At 47.3% G+C, this 18,386-nt stretch overlaps 1 protein-coding gene across 5 annotated transcripts in view; it reads right to left on the bottom strand.

Annotated features, from left to right (window-relative positions):
* The window catches only part of BANP (BTG3 associated nuclear protein), a 117,269-nt gene extending 100,814 nt beyond the window's left edge, over positions 1 to 16,455 (bottom strand). For all 5 annotated transcript variants that reach the window (XM_053952680.1, XM_053952681.1, XM_053952683.1 and 2 more), the window contains exons 1-4: positions 16,031 to 16,455; positions 3,704 to 3,845; positions 2,808 to 2,902; positions 1,417 to 1,616 (exon numbers count right to left, since the gene is read on the bottom strand). In XM_053952680.1, the coding sequence (XP_053808655.1) occupies positions 1,417 to 1,616; positions 2,808 to 2,902; positions 3,704 to 3,773 (365 nt within the window). In that variant the 5' untranslated portion in view covers positions 3,774 to 3,845; positions 16,031 to 16,455. The remainder of the gene's footprint in view (positions 1 to 1,416; positions 1,617 to 2,807; positions 2,903 to 3,703; positions 3,846 to 16,030) is intronic.
* Between the last annotated feature and the right edge of the window lie 1,931 nt (positions 16,456 to 18,386).

Here is an 18,386-nt window from a genome sequence, read left to right as displayed (position 1 = left end):
CCACAGTCTGCTCCAGAACAAAAAGCCCTCAGTGCTCTCCTGGCATCACACCTTTGATAAAGTGCAACTTCAAACCAACAGCAACAAATATTTGGGGCAGAGATTCCTGCTTTCTTCAAGACTTCTATCTAAATGATTGTCAGTCTGGCTGAGGAGCTGTCAGCAAAAATTTGTAACCCAATCCAAAAGATGAAGCACCATCAACAGCCAGGACAGATTTCTGATGGTTGCAGAGATTTAAAAACAAACCAAACCAAACCAAGCAGCTCAGGTCTGACAAATTCCTTCAGAAACTCAAAACAGTACAATTTACAGAGGAAAGCATTCACTGAGCATGAATTAATAGGGTCCCAAAGGGGCCGTGGGCTCCTGAAAAGGTTTCTGAAGCCTTTTGTGCACAAACCACAGCAAAAAGTTCAGCTCGTGCACAAGAACTTGAAGATCTCTAAATTAACAATAAAAACATTCAGCCCAGATTTCAAGAAGGTTCTTGAAGAAACAATTATTGAGAAAAGAATATTTAGCAAAAGCCCTGGTGTAAAACTCTGGTTACTTCCTCTATGATCCAAGTCCTTATTCCATGTTTCTATTATTACACAACGCTGCCATAATTTATCTGTCTTTTCAGTGTATGAAGCCCTCAAGAGCAGAGGCAAAAGCAGACACAGCACCTGCTTAAAAGAAAAATTAAATGCCTGCACACCTTTGTAATGGAGTGTAAAAAGTAGTTATTCAGAGCAGTATGAAGTGTTTTCCAGCTATAAAAAATTGTAAAAGGAGGAAGACGTGTTGGAGAAAAGAGTCTTTTGTTAAGCAGATTTCTCTGGCTGGGATCACCTCGATGATAAGATGACAGACACATCAAGATTTAGGTATTTAAAACCACATTAAGGGAGTGAGACACAAAGGGACAGCAGGTCAAGCCTGCTCTTTCAGCAAAGTGCATTAGATTATTCAACAGATTTTCCATCCCTAGCTTCTAATTCCAAAATAAGCAGAGATATTTTTCTAGCAGGATTCTTTAGCACACAAGCTCATAAAACACTGTCCATTGTACTCCTGGTGAAGAGAAGTAAAATGAGAAGCAATTAGAATGATGATGAACTCATTAAGTCAAAACAGCTATAAATAAAAGCAGGGCAAGTCTCAAAAACCTGTCTGAAAGAGCTGCTGAGGCTTTTCCAGGGGATGGATGAAGGAGTCTGGTTTAAGTCAGGATGAAATGTGGGAAGAGCTGCAAACTGTCCCTGGACCAGCGTCTGCTTCTGAGTAACGTCACAAAACTGCTACAAAAATTACCTTCAAGAAGAGAAATGAACTCTACCTCCACCAGCAGCCTCTTGCCAGCTGCACAGAGAGGAGGAGATGTCCAGCTCCTGGATTTAGGGCTTTTTTAGGGCAGTGCTGTGTCCTTACCATCGGACTTTATTGCAGGTCTGGGTGGCGCCCAGCGGGGACCCGGCCACCATGGGCACCTGGATGGGGCTGTGCTGCTTGTTCATGACCAGGTCCAGCTTCTCCTCCAGGGATTTGCAGGTGGCCTCCAGGGCCAGCAGCTTGGCCTCGATGCTGTCCAGCCTCAGGCATATGGTCTGGTTGATGGAGTACAGGAACGACTGGGGAGGGAGAAGAACCCGCGGTGAACACTCCGAGTTCATCCCCACTCCTGAGGAAGCTCTGGAGAAACGTGACTGGGCAGCAATCCTAAAGGAACTCACAGCCTGTCTAGTGACAAAATCCACCCCTGATGACATCCAGGAGTGTTTCAGCAGGCTCAGATTCTTCCAGATCTTTATTTGGGAGCCAAAAAGCAGCCCAGCCAAAGCCATTTTCACCTAAGCACTTTGTCAGGATGATTTCATCCACTGCAAAATCATTTCTAGTGACTTGCCAAAGCCTTCCAGTCCACATGTGAAAACAAAAGGATTATAAATCTCTGGATGCATCCTCCTGGATAAAGTTAGCAAGTTTTTTTCCTGCCCAAACAGATAAATTGCAGTGGAAATTGTATCAACACAAAAAATCTCGGAGACAATTAATGCCACTCACTTCAGCTTCCTGCTGAGCAGCAAATCAAGAAAAGCAAATAAATAAAATCTGTTTTGCTAAGCAATCTTTTTGAAAAGAAAACATATTCCACTTGGGTTCTCCTGGGAAAACAGGCCATGAGAGGGAAGAGCTGCTCTCTGTGTGCTTTGCAAACAGCAGCTGTGCCATCTTGTGGCCCTGCAGTCACTGAGCACCCCAAACCCTCCTTCACACAGCTCCAGCTCCTGGGATCACCCCAAAAATACAGAATCACACAGGGCAGTGTGTGTGGCACTGAAATACTCATCAGGTACTCACACTCCAGGGCAAAAACCAACCCTAGATCACAGCAGGGTGACTGCTGAGCTCCTGAGCCAGAATTAAATGTGAATTATCTATCAGGAGAATGCTGTTAGCTTCAAATAATAGCTTCAAACATGCTGAAAGTATCTACAAATTGTAACACAAATACACCCTCAAGTTCATCTTTTTGGTCAACTTCATTTACTTTATCAAAAAAATGTCCCAATACTGATGTTTTGGGTCAGTGCAATTAATTCTGGTGATATTTTACATTGCATCTGAAATTCTTGCTACTAATTCTACACTGGAAAATTAGAGAGTTATCCAGATTTTTTAAATTTGTGCCTAAAAATGCACAAGTATACACCAGAATAATTCCAGTATTAGGTATGAACAGTTTATTTTACATTCTTGTAATAACGTCCCCTAAACTGAATTGGCATTAAAATGAAACCCAAGAAAGGGCATTAAATAACCTTAATAGAGGGATCCTGGCAGTTGATTTCTATCCTCTGACGTTTCAGGGCAGGTTCCACATCATCATCTGCCACCTCATGGTTCTCCAACACAACTGCAAAGGAATAAAAAAAAAACATTGCCAGAGTTCAAAGCCCAAGAGGACAGAGCTCAAATTAAAAATAGAGCAAGTGGAGAAAACAAAAGCATGGCAATTAAATTAAGATATTTAATGTGTTCTTTGACACTTGCTCGGGGTTTCTCTCAAATCTCTGACAGTGGTGATGGGACCAGGTTTGAGTTCCTCTACCAAGTAAAGACTTTTGAAGGACTGGCAGGTCCCAGTTTCTCCTCCAACTCATTTCTGAATAACTTCTTCATTTTGTATCAGAAAAGCAGTATTTGGCTTGTGACTCTCATTTCCATTACTGCTCTTACTTGCAATAGTCACAGAGGACCAACATCTCAATATATTTTCACTCAGGAAGTCAATTTCTGAGCAAGTGATATCCAAATATTTGCTTTCAGAAGTGTTTTTTTCAATTTGACTGTCCAAAGAATTTTAATAATGGATGAAACAAAGTGTCTCACACATAAAACAATCCCTAATGGATGGGGAGCAGTTCCCATTGGAGGAAAAGCCTAAACCACGGGGAAAAACAAGACTGCAGGAATATTTCATTGTTTTTGGGGTTAGTCTACCCCTGCACAAAAAACAAACAGGCAATAAAGCCTTTAAGAGAGAAGAGAAATAAATAAAATAATCTGATCTAAAGGGTTTGGAGATACACAAGTGAAGCTCTGGAAAACATAGCACATGGGCTTCAAAAGCACCTTTTGGAATAGAAACCTGGTTTGTATTTTAAAGAAAAGCTCAGCAGTGATTTCCTGGGCACTGCTGTAAATCTCTTCCTACCTGGATTATCAGGAGTCAGGTCCTCAACAGCAATCTGAACCACATCTGCCAAATCCTGCTCTGACATCATTCAGAACCAGCAGCAAAACCCCTCAGGCACCAGTGCAGCTCCCCAGGGCAGAGCTGGCCCCAGCATGCACTCCTGCAAAACAGCAGCAAGGACAGGGTTAATATTTGTGAAACATCTCAGCCAGCATCAAGGCCTTCAGTTTTTCATTCTCCTTTTATTAAAAGATTCAGTTCTCAGGGAAATGGCCAAGCTACAAAGGGATTGCCCAGTGGCTTGCACAGCTCAGCTCCTGCAGCCCCTCCAGGAGGAATCTCCCTGCCCCAGGGCTGAGGCAGGAGCTGAAGCTTTCCCTGCACATCCCCAGGGATAAGGAGAACTTCCAGGTTCACACTCACAAAGCTCCAGTCCACAAGAACTGCAAATTCTGAATCTTATCAGGCCTCTAAAATCTTCCTAAACTCAGCGAGAACCAGGAGTTTCCTCACATCTTGTTACAACTAAAGCAAAACTTGACTTTTTTCTTCAGGATGAACTTGCCCGGTTTTTCTCCAGCTCAGCTCTGATGAAACCTTTTTCAGGATATGGTCCTGATTTTAAAGTCAAAATATTTCTCAGCCTTGCTCTCCTGGAATTCTCAGTCCAGGTTCTTTATTAGTGTTTTAAGAGAAACCTTCAACCTGTAAAATTGAAATAAAATCACTGCAATCTCTCCTAGCTGTGCTTTCTCCCAGTTTACAAAGGGCTGAACAAGGAATACCAAGAGATCAATGGATTTTTTTTTTTCCCTTTTTTAACCTGGAGTAAAAAACTTTGGAGAGATAAATGGAGATTTACTGATGGAAATGACAATTCATCCATTAACACGGACATGGAATCAAATCCAACTATGCACGATGATTTTCCTCTTCCACTTGAGCCCACGAAATCCATCAGGCCCGACAAGGAGAGGATAAATTTTGAGGAGAGCAACCCAACCTAGAGAAGGATTCTGAGGCCTCCCCACATCTCCAAACTGTTTACCCAAAATACCAGCACTGCCAGCACTGAGTCACTTGAAATTCTGCTCATGGTGAAAGACTTTTGGGCCAGCACAGAGCGTGGCAGCGAGCCCAAAAAAACCTGGCAGTCCTTCCGTGCTTGTGGATGCCATTTTGGCAAGTGAAATTTGCCATTTCTGAGAAGTCCTGGTGCCCAGCCAGGCTGAGCAGAACAAAGCAGCTGTGCTGTTCCATCCTGTCACCAGGAGAGCCCTGCCCTCGGCTTCAGGGGACACATCCACCACCCCAAGCACTAAAAAAAGCCAAGTTAGAACAAATTAGAACTGTTAAAATGCTTATTATTTACAGAATTCACTTGGTTATTACAGGGCTCATTGATGCTGCACATGTTGCATTGAAAGCACTCATAGCAACAAATTTCTCCTCTGAAGGAATTGCAATAATTGTATTGCAATTAAATTGTAATAAATGTATAAATCCACTTTAATACTTCACATATTTAGCACAAAAAATCCTGAGTTTGAAGGGACCCACATGGATCATCCAACTCCTGGCCTTGCACAGACAACTCAAGATACAACCACGTGCCTTCAAAATTAAATTTAAAAATCAACTTTTAAATTTAAAAATTCAACCTTTCTTCAAATGATTTCCTGTTTCCAGCACCCATTGTCCACCTCTCAAGGGACACAGGCTGAGAATGTTCAACTTGACCTCAGGAATACCCAAATATTCTGTCCCAGAGCCTTGAAACAAGGGCACAACCAGCACCACCAACACACACAGAGAAACATGTGCTCATCAATATTTATTTCCATTTAAACAAATTTTATCCCAGTCTAAGTCAGACAGCTTGGAAGAAATCAGCCCCAATTGTGCCTTTTCAAAGCCAGGACAAAATTCCCTTCTGCTGCCATCCTGGATCAAAACATAAAGGGGAAAACAAATCAATTTGTTCTGAGCCCTGGGGATTAGGAAAGCAATGCCCAAGGTTAGGATTAGGAATTCTGATGAGGAAAGCAATGCCCAGGAAAGCTGCAGCCACTGCAATTCTCACACCTTGAATAAAGAGCCCCTCTCCCAAATTCACCATATCCATTTCTAACAGTAAATTTTACTGGTGGGCTGACCTTGCTTTCAGAACCAAGGGGAAAAGCCTGATAAAATTCAACAGGATGAGAGTTAGAGGGGTTTATCAGCTTCAAAAAGCTGCAGTCAACAAATTCAGAGTAACTTTGCCATTATGGTTTCCATGTACTTTACTCGGTGAAGTATTTACCAGCGTTTCCTCACGTAAAACACTCTTTTTCTTGAATTTCCTCTATATTCCCCCCTTTTTTCCACCTCCTGTCTGAAACTCTAGTCCCCATTAAATCTAAATTAAGTGTATGTACATTGGCATCGAGCCAGCAGTGCTGAACTATTCCCAGGAACAAATGTTAAGTTATAAAAAAGAAATCTTAGCAGAAAGCCAGGAAGCTGGGGATAAACCACAGCAGGGCCACGGAACGTGCCCACTTCTCCTCCCCAGGCAGCACGTGGAAGTTGGATCAACGTTTTATGGTCACTTTGCCCCTGTCTGGGGCAGGGGATGGGGAGGAAGGTTCCACCAGGCAGTGGAAAATATTCCCTTACAGGAGTTCCTGGGCAGCCAGGCTCACACCAATTCCAGCCCAGTGCTTTTGGTGGATCTGTGCTGCACTTTTGGATGCTCCCAGAGAATTCCAGGGGCTCCTCCAACTCTGAAAGTGAGGAACAGGTTGTGGTGTGTCCTGGAGGGATTTCCTCTCCCCTCCACTCCCAATTCCCTCCAAAGGGGCCAGGATGGATCCATGAGGTTCCACAGGGCCCTTGGCTCACAACAACCCCTGGAGCTCCAGGCTGGAAAGCTGGGAAAGGACTGGGGGTGCTGGGGACAGTGGCTGAACAGGAGCCCAGGTGTGCCAGGTGGGCAAGAGGCCACTGGCACCTGGCTGGCACCAGCCCTGGCATGGCCACAGCCCCAGGGCAGGGACTGTCCCCTGTGCTGAGGCCACACCTGGAGTTCTGGTCAGGCTTGGGCTCCTCCAAGACAGACCTGGAGGGGATGGAGAGTGTCCAGGGAAGGGAATGGAGCTGGGAAGGGGCTGGAGAATCCTGAGGGAGCAGGAAAGGGGCTGGAGAATCCTGAAGGAGCTGGAGGATCCTGAGGGAGCTGGGAAAGGGCTGGAGGATCCTGAGGGAGCTGGGAAAGGGCTGGAGAATTCATGAGGGAGAGGGAAAGGGCTGGAGAATCCTGAGGGAGCCGGAGAATTCCTGAGGGAGCAGGAAAGGGGCTGGAGAACCCTGAGGGAGCTGGAGAATCTGAGGGAGCTGGGAAGGGCTGGAGGATCCTGAGGGAGCTGGAGGATCCTGAGGGAGCTGGGAAGGGGCTGGAGGATCCTGAGAGAGCTGGGAAGGGGTTGGAGGATCCTGAGGGAGCTGGAGGATCCTGAGGGAGCTGGGAAGGGGCTGGAGGATCCTGAGGGAGCTGAAGGATCCTGAGGGAGCAGGAAAGGGGCTGGAGAATTCCTGAGGGAGCTGGAGAATCTGAGGGAGCAGGAAAGGGGCTGGAGGATCCTGAGGGAGCTGGGAAGGGCTGGAGGATCCTGAGGGAGCTGGGAAGGGCTGGAGGATCCTGAGGGAGCTGGGAAGGGCTGGAGGATCCTGAGGGAGCTGGGAAGGGCTGGAGGATCCTGAGGGAGCTGAGGGGGCTCAGCCTGGAGCAAAGGAGGCTCAGGGGGCCCTCCTGGCTCTGCACAGCTCCTGCCAGGAGGGGACAGCCGGGGGGGTCGGGCTCTGCTCCAGGGAACAGGGACAGGAGGAGAGGGAACGGCCTCAGGCTGGCCCAGGGCAGGCTCAGGGTGGGCAGCAGCAGGAATTTCCCCATGGAAAGGGGGGCAGGGATTGGCACTGCCCAGGGAGGGTTGCAGTGCCCATCCCTGGAGGTGTCCCAGGAATTCCTGGGGTGGCACTCAGAGCTCTGGGCTGGGGACAAGGTGGGGATGGGCACAGCTGGGTGGTCCCAGAGCTCCTTCCCACCCTCAATAATCATTTCTGTGAAATCCCAGGTTCCCCAAACGTGTCTAACCCCTCAGAGCTCTTGCAGCCCATTACTGGAGCAGCTCTTCCACTGCCCCCCTTTCCCCACCCCAGCCTAGACCCCACTGTGATCCAATAATCCCAGAAGACACCTGTTCCTGCTGGATAAATGAAACTACAACTAAAAATTATCTCATTTTCCCTCAAAAACAGGAGCAAGAAGCCTTGAGCATCCCTGTAAGCACTTGCCTGGAAGTGGCTCCAGTACTGGAATACTCAAAAAAACTCATCACAGACAACTAAAGATATAAATTTAAAGCTGATTAGATAAATTACATTAAATATCTCTGCCAATACTCTTACTCAGAATTGATACACTTAACACAGAATTCAATCAGCCTTTGTTTAATTAAGTAAATTAATATTTGTAAGCAACTAAATTAAATTCACCTGAATTCCAGATTAGCTTTTCCACACACAAGTTTAATGTAATTTAATTAATCTATTTTAAAACATTAATTCCAAATAATTCTTCTGAGCAGCCCCTTGTAAACAAAGCTATTTACTGAAATATCTGATGGCTTTCCTGAGTCACGGGGCAGCATTCCAAAGTGGATAATCAAACCCATGCAATGCCTTGTTAACACAGGAGAACACACACAAACCAGAAACCTTCTCTCACATTCATTAGCGAGGGTAAACACCATCTTTTAAAAAATCCAAACACATTCCAAAGCTCTGCTTGGAGTGTGGAGTTGCACTGCTCTGCCTGGAGCAGCTGAGCTCTCTTGGACATTTCCCAGTGCTATTGATAAACGAAAAAACTTCCCTCAGATTCCAACGTGCACTGTGGCAAATATTCCTGCTGGTTGTGTGGGAAAAGCTGGGAAATGCCATTTCCCTCTGCCCAGCCCAAGAGCCTCAAATGTTCCTCCTCTTCTTCATCCCACTCTTCCTTCTAATCCATTAAAGGCAGTGCTCAAATATGGAATCCCTGGTCCAAAAATCTTTGTTCAACCACATTTGGAATCATGGAATGGTTGGGGTGGGAAGGGACCTTGAGGATCATCCCATTCCACCTGTGATAATTCACTTGTGGGGAATTTTGGAAGGGATTTGGGATGGGACCTCTGAGTTGTTTTTGATGATGGGGTTTATTTTCTTATCTTCTGCACAGGCAGGAAGGGCGAGTTCAGCTCACATCTTCACTGCACGGATCAGAAGGTCACAAGACCCTCAGTTCCAAGACCTTTTAAGGATCTACTGACCAATAAAACACTGCCAACGAGGATATTTATGGTTTTGACCCAATCCTTAAATATTTTGCCTTATGGACTCATGTTACAGTCTGAAATTTCTTAGCCAATAACACACAAACCTAGAGTCTAAACTCCTTGTTTACCTCTTCACCTACTGTTATTTTTTCTGTATCTTAAACTCTAAAACTCTAAACTTTCCTTTACTTAACGTGTCTCTGCTTTCAACTATAAATCAACATTCTCACTTCTGGCACCTCAGTTTGGAAGCCTGTGTTTAATTCTAAGCTTTGCCTCACAGGCCCAAAGTCCTGAGAGTTCCTTTTGGATCCCAACATCCACCCCAGGGACACCTTCCACCATCCCAGGCTGCTCCAAGCCCTGTCCAGCCTGGCCTTGGGCACTGCCAGGGATCCAGGGATAGCCCCAGCTGCTCTGGGAACTCCACCCCAGGGCCTCAGCACCCTCATTCCTTCCCAATATCCCATCTCTCCCTGCCCCTGTCCATGGAAAACCATTCCCCTCAAATAAATTTAATTAATTAATTAATTGAGCCTAGCTGCCCATTTTTCTGAGCCAAAGGTCCTTATCCTGCAAAACCTCTGATTTAGTGAGACTTTCCAAGGTTTTCCAAAGCAGGTGAACACAAAGGCCAGCCCAGTGACAGGAATAAACCCAGCAGAGGCCAGGGCTGATCTCCAGGAGCAGAGAAATGACCTCAAGCTGCACAGGGATTATGGTATAAACATCATCCACGCTCTCCAGGGAAGATGCAGAGGACAAAATACTCATTAATTTGGTTTTAATTTAAATCCCTGAGGTCACAGCCCTGCAGGGAAACAGCCCAGAGGGGCACAGAGCTGTCTGTGGGCAAGGCATTATCCCCACTTAACTCCAGCTGGGAAGCAAATTCCAACTAAGGAATCCCAGCAAAGCAGCAGCCCAAGAACAGGACAGGATTGGCCCTGGGAAGGTCTCCAGGAAGAAGAATCCCCCTCTGGAGGCTCCAAACCCCTGGCACAGCTGTGACCCCTCTGGAGTGTCCTGGGGAACAACCTCTGGAGCAGCTCCAAGGGCACAAGTGGGAATGCTGGGATAATTCTATACATGAAGTTATCCCCAGGAGCTGCAAAGCTCAGGACACAACAATTCTCATTTCAGTCTCTCTCTGTGACTTGCATCAATTTCCTAACCCAGAGCCTGGCTTTTCCTCCATGATAAAATCACTTTGCTTGGCAGCTGGAACAGAGCCTTCCTGCACCAATTCCCAATTCCCAAAAAAGCCACACCAGTGCAAATGTAACACAATAAAAAGCAACAATTTAAGAGCATGCAGGGCTCAAAGCACTGTAAATCCAAGAGCCTCCTTTGAGCCCCAGCTCTCTGCAGCCCATCACAATGTGAATTAAAACTCATTTTAGGAGGAAGAGATCAGATTTACGCTTCCTTCTTACTACCCAAAACAACAAATGAGAATAATTTTTCTCAGCATCCGTTTGGCTGTCACCCTTATCCTCAATCCACCTTAAAAGGCAAGGAAAAACATTATGTTTCAATTAAATTTCATAGTAAAACCACACAAACATTTCAGTCGAACAGCTTAAAAATGAGTGTAATAGTAGACAAGCAGCTTTGATTCAGCCAAAGATCAGGAAAAATGTCTATTCTCCCAAAAAAAAAAAAAAAAAAAAGATAGAAATATTCCCTATCTGGGAAAACCAGGACACCAGCCAAACATTCTGGAGATGGATATATCAAATAAATATCACTCACAGTGGTATCATGGTGATGAACTCCAGTGCAAGTGTAAAATTCAGCTAGCAACCAAAAAAAAAAGGAAACAGTTGCTCCAGGAATAAAGGAGCTGGAAACTTTCTGGGGTAGAAAACCTCCCAGGCAGGCAGAAATTCTCAAGTATTACCACAAAAGCTCCCATTATTATTGTTGGTTTATTGTTTTGCCTTCAGAAATATTTGCTTTTTAGGTTTTTTTTTTTTTTTCCATTCCACCTGGTTCAAGGCACTGTTTTGCTTGGATGTCTTTTCCCAACTCTCCTAACCCTGGCACCAATCCTAACACAACACCCACCAAATAATCCAGGAATGCCCTCCCTGCTTCCCAGCGCCCTCCCAGGCACGAGGAATGGCAGTGGGTGGTCACACAAAGCAGGAACTGCAGCCCAAATCCCCTGTGGGTCTTGTACAAACCCTGGTGCCGTGTGGCAGCCCCCTCTGGCACAGCCTGAGGATGGATGGGATTATTCCCCAGGAGCTGGGCAGGAAATGTTCACACGTGTCCCAGCTCTGCGTTCAGGTGCTTGCACACACACACAGAGGCCTGAATTCAATTTACAGCCATTTAATCCCCCTGAACTGCAGCAGCCCACCCCCGGGAAGGAGCTAAGTGCTTGCAGATTGCAGGCCTCAGGGCAGAGGCTGCCATTCTGGATCCTGGTGGGATTATTCCCGACAGGAATCATTCACACCAGGCACAATTTGTAGAGTTTGCCGAAAAGCAGCAAAAGTGAGAGCAGACCTGCCCAGACAGCAAATCCTGTCCTGCTGTTTTCTTCTTTTCAGCCACTAGATGGAGGATTTTTATTGGGAACAGCTCCAAAAATCCTGCAAGGACTTCCAGGGCAGGTTTAGGGTGGGTATCAGGGAAAGGTTCTTCCCCCAGAGGGTGCTGGCACTGCCCAGGGAATGGGCATGGCCCGAGGGTGACAGAGCTCCAGGAGGGTTTGGACAGCGCTGCCAGGGATGGGATTTTGGGAATATCCTGGACTGGATGAATCCCTGTGGGTCCCTTCCAGCTCAGAGTATCCCATTATTCCAAGAAATTCAAAGAACAAACTTCCAGGATTAGTTTCATCCACCTTCCACCACCCCAGGCTGCTCCAAGTCCATTCCAGCCTGGCCTTGGGCACTGCCAGGGATCCAGGGGCAGCCCCAGCTGCTCTGGGCACCTGTGCCAGGGCCTGCCCACCCTCCCAGGGAGGAATTCCTTCCCAATATGCCACTTATCCCTCCTTCTCTAGGGCCATTCCCTCTTGGCCTGCCTGCTTACCTTTAGCAACAAAAGAGAATAATAATAATAATTTATCGTTTTTTCCTAATATGTGCACAGCTAGTCCCCAATACACTGGAAAAAATTCCTGATCCAGCAATTCCAGAGGAGGCAAGGACAGCCCCCGGTGTTGGCACAGGCTGCTGCTACTACAAAAGCCAACATCAAATACAACCTGCTCACTCCAAAGTCTTCTAATGGATTTTCCTGCTGCAGGCATCAAGGAAAAGAAACCATTCCAGCTGCCAAACCAGACCTTAGCACTGCTGTATAACAGAGAGACACCAGGATCTTCAAATTCTTGCCAAAAATAGGAATGAAAATAAACTGAAGAGCATCATTTCAGCAGGGAAACATGAACAGAGCAGTTCTTCAAAATCTGAATTATTTCCATAGGATTTCTGAGGGTAGGAAAGAGCTCTGGGATCGTGGAATTCACCCTGTGCCCCATCCCCACCTTGTCCCCAGCCCAGAGCTCTGAGTGCCACCTCAGGAATTCCCGGGACACCTCCAGGGATGGGCACTGCAACCCTCCCTGGGCAGTTCCAATCCCTGCCCCCCTTTCCATGGGGAAATTCCTGCTGCTGCCCACCCTGAGCCTGCCCTGGGCCAGCCTGAGGCCGTTCCCTCTCCTCCTGTCCCTGTTCCCTGGAGCAGAGCCCGACCCCCTCGGCTGCCTCCAAATTTTGAAATTTGCATTTACACCACCTGATCCTGGCTTGGCAGCTCCCCTCCCCGTAGTTAAAAGAGAAATCCCAACTAAGTTCAGGTTTAAACTCCCCAAACCTTCAGTTCAGAGGGTGCTGGAGGATCAGCTTGGTGTGTTTCTAGCTGAGGGGCAGGGATGGAAAGGGGAACTCCCCAGCTGCCATCAGTTCCCTCCATGATAAAACTCAGCTTTGCAGAGGTTTGAACTGAATATTCTTCCCTGAAGTGCTCTAAGTCAGGGGTTACAAACAGGAAGCAACATCAAATGATTCTGTTCAACAGACACCACCACAAATTATTTTATTTCAAGTCCCACATACCAAGGGTGTGATGAAGTTAAACCTTTTGTATGTTTTTTTTCAGTCTAACTGGTTGCAAAATTCACTATTTTCCAGCACCTTTAAAAACCTAAACCTGCAAGGAAACAAGTGGTTTACGTGACTGTGAAGATATTTTATTCCTTTTATTTAACTTGGGAAAGAAAGAGGAAAAAAAGTGATAATTAACCTTTCAATAAGTATGGATAAAACAGAAAATAAGGTTATTTCAACTGTCAATAACTAAATATCGAGTTTCAAACTAAAGGAAATCAACCTGTGACCAAAATTTTATTGGCAAAATTCTGCATATAAAGACATTTTGTGGTTTTAATTCCAACCACTGGCTTTGCTCTGTCTCCTCCTACAAGTGGCTCAATCCCAGCAATTCCAGTTCCAGGGTTCCTTCAAGGAAAGAGATGAAAACCCTGGAATTCTGGCACAGTAAAGGAAAACCTGGAATTCTGATAAAATAAAGGAAAACCCTGGAATTCTGACAAAATAGAAGAAAACCCTGGAATTCTGTTAAAATAGAAGAAAATCCTGGAATTCTGACGCAATAAAGGAAAACTCTGGAATTCTGACACAATAAAATAAAAGAAAACCCTGGAATTCTGACAAAGCAAAGGAAAACCCTGAAATTCTGATAAAATAGAAGAAAACCCTGGAATTCTGACAAAATAGAAGAAAACCCTGGAATTCTGACAAAGCAAAGGAAAACCCTGGAATTCTGATAAAATAGAAGAAAACCCTGTTAAATAACCCTGTTAAATAAAGCTGTGTGTTGCTCCTGCACCTACAAAGCTTTACAAGATGAGGGGGAAGCTCAAGGGAAAAACCAGAGGCAAACTCCAAACAGGAGAACACCTGGAATTCCCTGGGTGGAACACCACCACTCCTTCCCAAGGCAAGGTAACTCCACAGTCAGCAGCTCTGAGCTCTGACTAAAAGCTCATTTTTCCTCCCCTGATTGCCCAAAATTCCAGAAAAAGGATGGTAAAAGCAGCACAGGCAGGAAAGGCGCCTTTTCCAAACTTATTTTTTGGAGCAGGTGCCTCTGGAAGCTGCAGCTGTGAGCATTGCTAATTAGCACCACACCCTTAATGGTTTTATTAAATTACTCTGGATGTTATTAATCAATTAGCCCTTTAAAAGAACCTTAATTAACACCTGCTCTGGAAGCACACAGCTTTCACATGGCTGGGTGATTCAGGCAGAACACCCAGCTGCAAAAGAGATGATCAACTGAAAAAAACAAAGTTATAAAATCTTTTTGTCCTCTGGAGAAGATGGAATGTTTCCCAAATCCAACCTCCATCTTTTTATTCTCTCAATAAATTAATTAATCTTTCCTCCTAACATCTATTACTGAAAATGAAACTACTTCCATTTATTGAGGGGAAAATTTGCTCAAGGTTTCAGAATCAAAGTCTTGTTATTCTGGTGCATTTCTATAAACAACTATTTAAAACATATATAATTATATATATATAAACTTCCTAACAGAGAAAACCCTCTGTTTCAAGAGTCACTGCTATGAAATTCAGACACTTTTTTTGTCTGATATTTTAAAATCTTGGTTGAAATATTTAAAGTTACACAGATGTCAGGTTTGCCTCCTGAAATCTTGCTATCTATTGGGCACCACACCTCAGGTATCCTCACACAGAAGGCAAAAAAAGTATCAAAAAACACTCCAAAACACCATTTTAAAGCTGCTTCCACCAAAGCGATCTCTCAGTTGCTAATAACCCTTGTTTACTTCAAAAATCTTCCCTGGAGAGCTCCAAAAATAAACTGATCCATAAACTATCCGTGCCATAGCAGGATAAAATGACTATATTTGGTGAAGTATACACAACTTGCCACTGTGGATGGATTTAAAAATAAAAAATAAAAAAAAAAAAAAAAAAAAAAAAGCTGGGGGGGAGGGAGGAAAAGGAGGCAACACTTGAATTGCAAATACGGGCATAGGGATACAAGTGTGTTGAGAGAATCCTGGGGTAGTTTGGGTGGGAAGGGACTTTAAAGGGACTTTAAATCTCGTTCCACCCCCTGCCATGGCAGGGACACCTTCCACCGTGCCAGGCTGCTCCAAGCCCTGTCCAGCCTGGCCTTGGGCACTGCCAGGGATGCAGGGGCAGCTGTGCCAGAGCCTCAGCACCCGCACAGGGAGGAATTCCTTCTCAACACCGCACCTAAAGCACTCCATGTCAAACAGCTGGCTGCCATGGGGGGGACAGAACCCACCGAGCCTGCTATGGATGTGAAGAACCCTGCCAGGCACTGCAGGGCCACACGCGGGGCTGCTCCCTGGCCGTGCCCACCAGGGCAGGGCGCGGAGGAGCGCTCGCAGCCCAGCCCGAGCCTCGCCCGGCTCCCAACACATCCCGGGGGGACAGCGGGACACCGAGCCCAGCACTGCGGAGCCCAGCAAGGGGGTGAGCCGCGGAGCGGAGCGGGGAACAGCCAAACCTCTGCGTGGAAGGGACATTAAAGCTCATCCCGTTCCACCCCCTGCCACGGCAGGGACACCTTCCACCATCCCAGGCTGCTCCAAGCCCCGTCCAGCCTGGCCTTGGGCACTGCCAGGGATCCAGGGGCAGCCCCAGCTTCTCCGGGCACGCCGTGCCAGGGCCTCAGCCCCCTCACAGGGAGGACTTTCTCCCCGCTATCGAATCACGGGCGACCCCCGTGAGAGCGATGGGAGAGGGGGGGGGGGGGGGGGGAGGTGAGGCGGAGGGGGGCACGCGGCCCCCCCGCCTCGGCCGCTCCCTCCCCGCCGGCTCGCGGCCCGGCGAGCCCGGCGGGTGCGCGGTGTGTGTGTGCTCGGTGTCCCCGTGCGGGGCCGTGCGGGCGGCCGTGGGGGTGGCCGCGTAGCGGAGGCTCCCGCCCGCGGGGCGCCGCGTTACCGTGTGAGGCGGGCGCCGAGTTCTCGTGGTGTTTTGTGCGGCGGCTGCGATAATGGCGTCCTTCCTCGCGAGAGATCCGGCCCGGGGCCCCGCGCCGCGCACGCGCCGCGCCCGCGCGCGCGATGCCCCCGCCCTTCCCCGCCGAGGCGCCGCAGCGGGGACCGGACTACGAGTCCCAGAGGGCAGCGCGCGCGCCCCCGCAGGAGCACGCCGGGACCTGTAGTACGCGCGGGTGGCGCGGGGCGTGCCGGGAGGTGTAGTCAGGGAATCAGGGAATCCCAGGCTTTATCCCGGGATCGCTGAGGGTGGGAAAGAGCTCCGGGATCATCGAGTCCAGCTGTGCCCCATCCCCACCTTGTCCGCAGCCCAGAGCTCTGAGTGCCACCCCAGGAATTCCCGGGACACCTCCAGGGATGGGCACTGCAACCTTCCCTGGGCAGTTCCAATCCCTGACCCTCTTCCCATGGGGAAATTCCTGCTGCTGCCCACCCTGAGCCTGCCCTGGCCCAGCCTGAGGCCGTTCCCTCTCCTCCTGTCCCTGTTCCCTGGAGCAGAGCCCGACCCCCCCGGCTGTCCCCTCCTGGCAGGAGCTGTGCAGAGCCAGGAGGGCCCCCTGAGCCTCCTTTGCTCCAGGCTGAGCCCCCTCAGCTCCCTCAGGATCCTCCAGCCCTTCCCAGCTCCCTCAGGATCCTCCAGCCCTTTCCCAGCTCCCTCAGATCCTCCAGCTCCCTCAGGATCCTCCAGCCCCTTCAGGATTCTCCAGCCCTTTCCAAGCTCCCTCACATCCTCCAGCTCCCTCAGGATCCTCCAGCCCTTTCCAAGATCCCTCATGAATTCTCCAGCCCCTTCCCAGCTCCCTCATGAATTCTCCAGCCCTTTCCCAGCTCCCTCATGAATTCTCCAGCCCCTTCCCAGCTCCCTCAGGATTTCTCCAGCCCTTTCCCAGCTCCCTCAGGAATTCTCCAGCCCTTTCCCAGCTCCCTCAGGAATTCTCCAGCCCCTTCCCAGCTCCCTCAGGATTCTCCAGCCCTTTCCCAGCTCCCTCATGAATTCTCCAGCCCTTTCCCAGCTCCCTCATGAATTCTCCAGCCCCTTCCCGGCTCCGTTCCCTTCCCTGGACACGCTCCAGCCCCTCAATGTCCACAGCGCTCAGCCAGCAGAGCCGGCAGATGGAACAGGAATCTGCGCCTCCAAAATCATTCACACCTTTCCCATCATCTGCTCCTTCCATCGGATTCCTCCTGGATGTCACTGTCGTGCTAAGGACAGAAATGTCACCGTGCCCAGAGCACGCTGAGCAGCAGGCAGCAAGTGGGGATTTGCTAAATTGGCTCATCAGCCTCGCTCTTCTGTCACTCCTGTGTGTGCTGTGAGAACAGGAGGGCTGCGACAAGGTGGGCAACGCGCCGTCAACCTTCTGGGCATGATAAAAATATGCAAAAAAGCCCCCCAGAAAAGAAGCACGGAGGAAGCGTATGCAAATGGCTCTGAAAGAGGACAAAGATTAGATGATTTTATGTCTTTATATAGCACAGTGCTGCCCAATAAAGACCAACCACGCTTCACTTTTCAGCTTCACCAAGCAGCGACTTTCAGACTTCTGCATTAAAACACATTCCCTAAATAAGATAAATAAAAATTCCTAAATAAGATTCTTATTAAGGTTGTGAAAAATGCGTATTTTATGATTGGCTTTACGCAATAGTTACAATGAATATTATATGTGTAATGTTGGAAAGTTATGCTGTATTAATTCTCTCAAGTAGTGTGTTGAATGTATTTTTAGGTTGTAACACAATGTTAAAATAGAAACTATACTATGTAAGATACTTTTTAACTAGCTCAAGAAAGAGATGAGATAATCAAGGAATTCTTCGCACAAGGATAACAGTTTCAGAAACCCCTAAATTTTCCAGAGGAGAGGAATTTATGGCTTTCCTCATCAACAGAAACGAACTTCTTCAAGCCTGACTTAGACTCAAAGGCGCCTGGGAATTAACAGAAACTTTTTGACAAGTACCAGACGAATTTCTTGTTTTAAATAAAATATATGCATAATCATGAAGTGTTTTGTTTATGCAGCAGGCTGTTGTTTTTAAGGTTATTCCATTGTTCACAAGGCATGCTTGTCGTGGCTTAAGTGCCCAAGAGCACCCGGACATCTGTAATTCTTTGCTTTTTATTGTCTTGTAATTGTCCTACCTCTAAATTTTTATTACTCTAATTGTATTACTATTTTTATAACCATTTTATTATTATTAAACTTTAAAAATTTTAAAAACCAAGTGACTGGCATTTTTCACAAGGTTCTTATTGTTCCACTCTGGTTCAGCTGTAAGTGGCTCCCCAGACACCT

The sequence above is a fragment of the Vidua chalybeata genome, chromosome 11 (genome assembly GCF_026979565.1).
Source record: "Vidua chalybeata isolate OUT-0048 chromosome 11, bVidCha1 merged haplotype, whole genome shotgun sequence".
In the NCBI taxonomy this organism is placed as follows: domain Eukaryota; kingdom Metazoa; phylum Chordata; class Aves; order Passeriformes; family Viduidae; genus Vidua; species Vidua chalybeata.
Note: the sequence above shows the minus strand (reverse complement) of the source record. Positions and strands in the feature narration are given on the sequence as shown.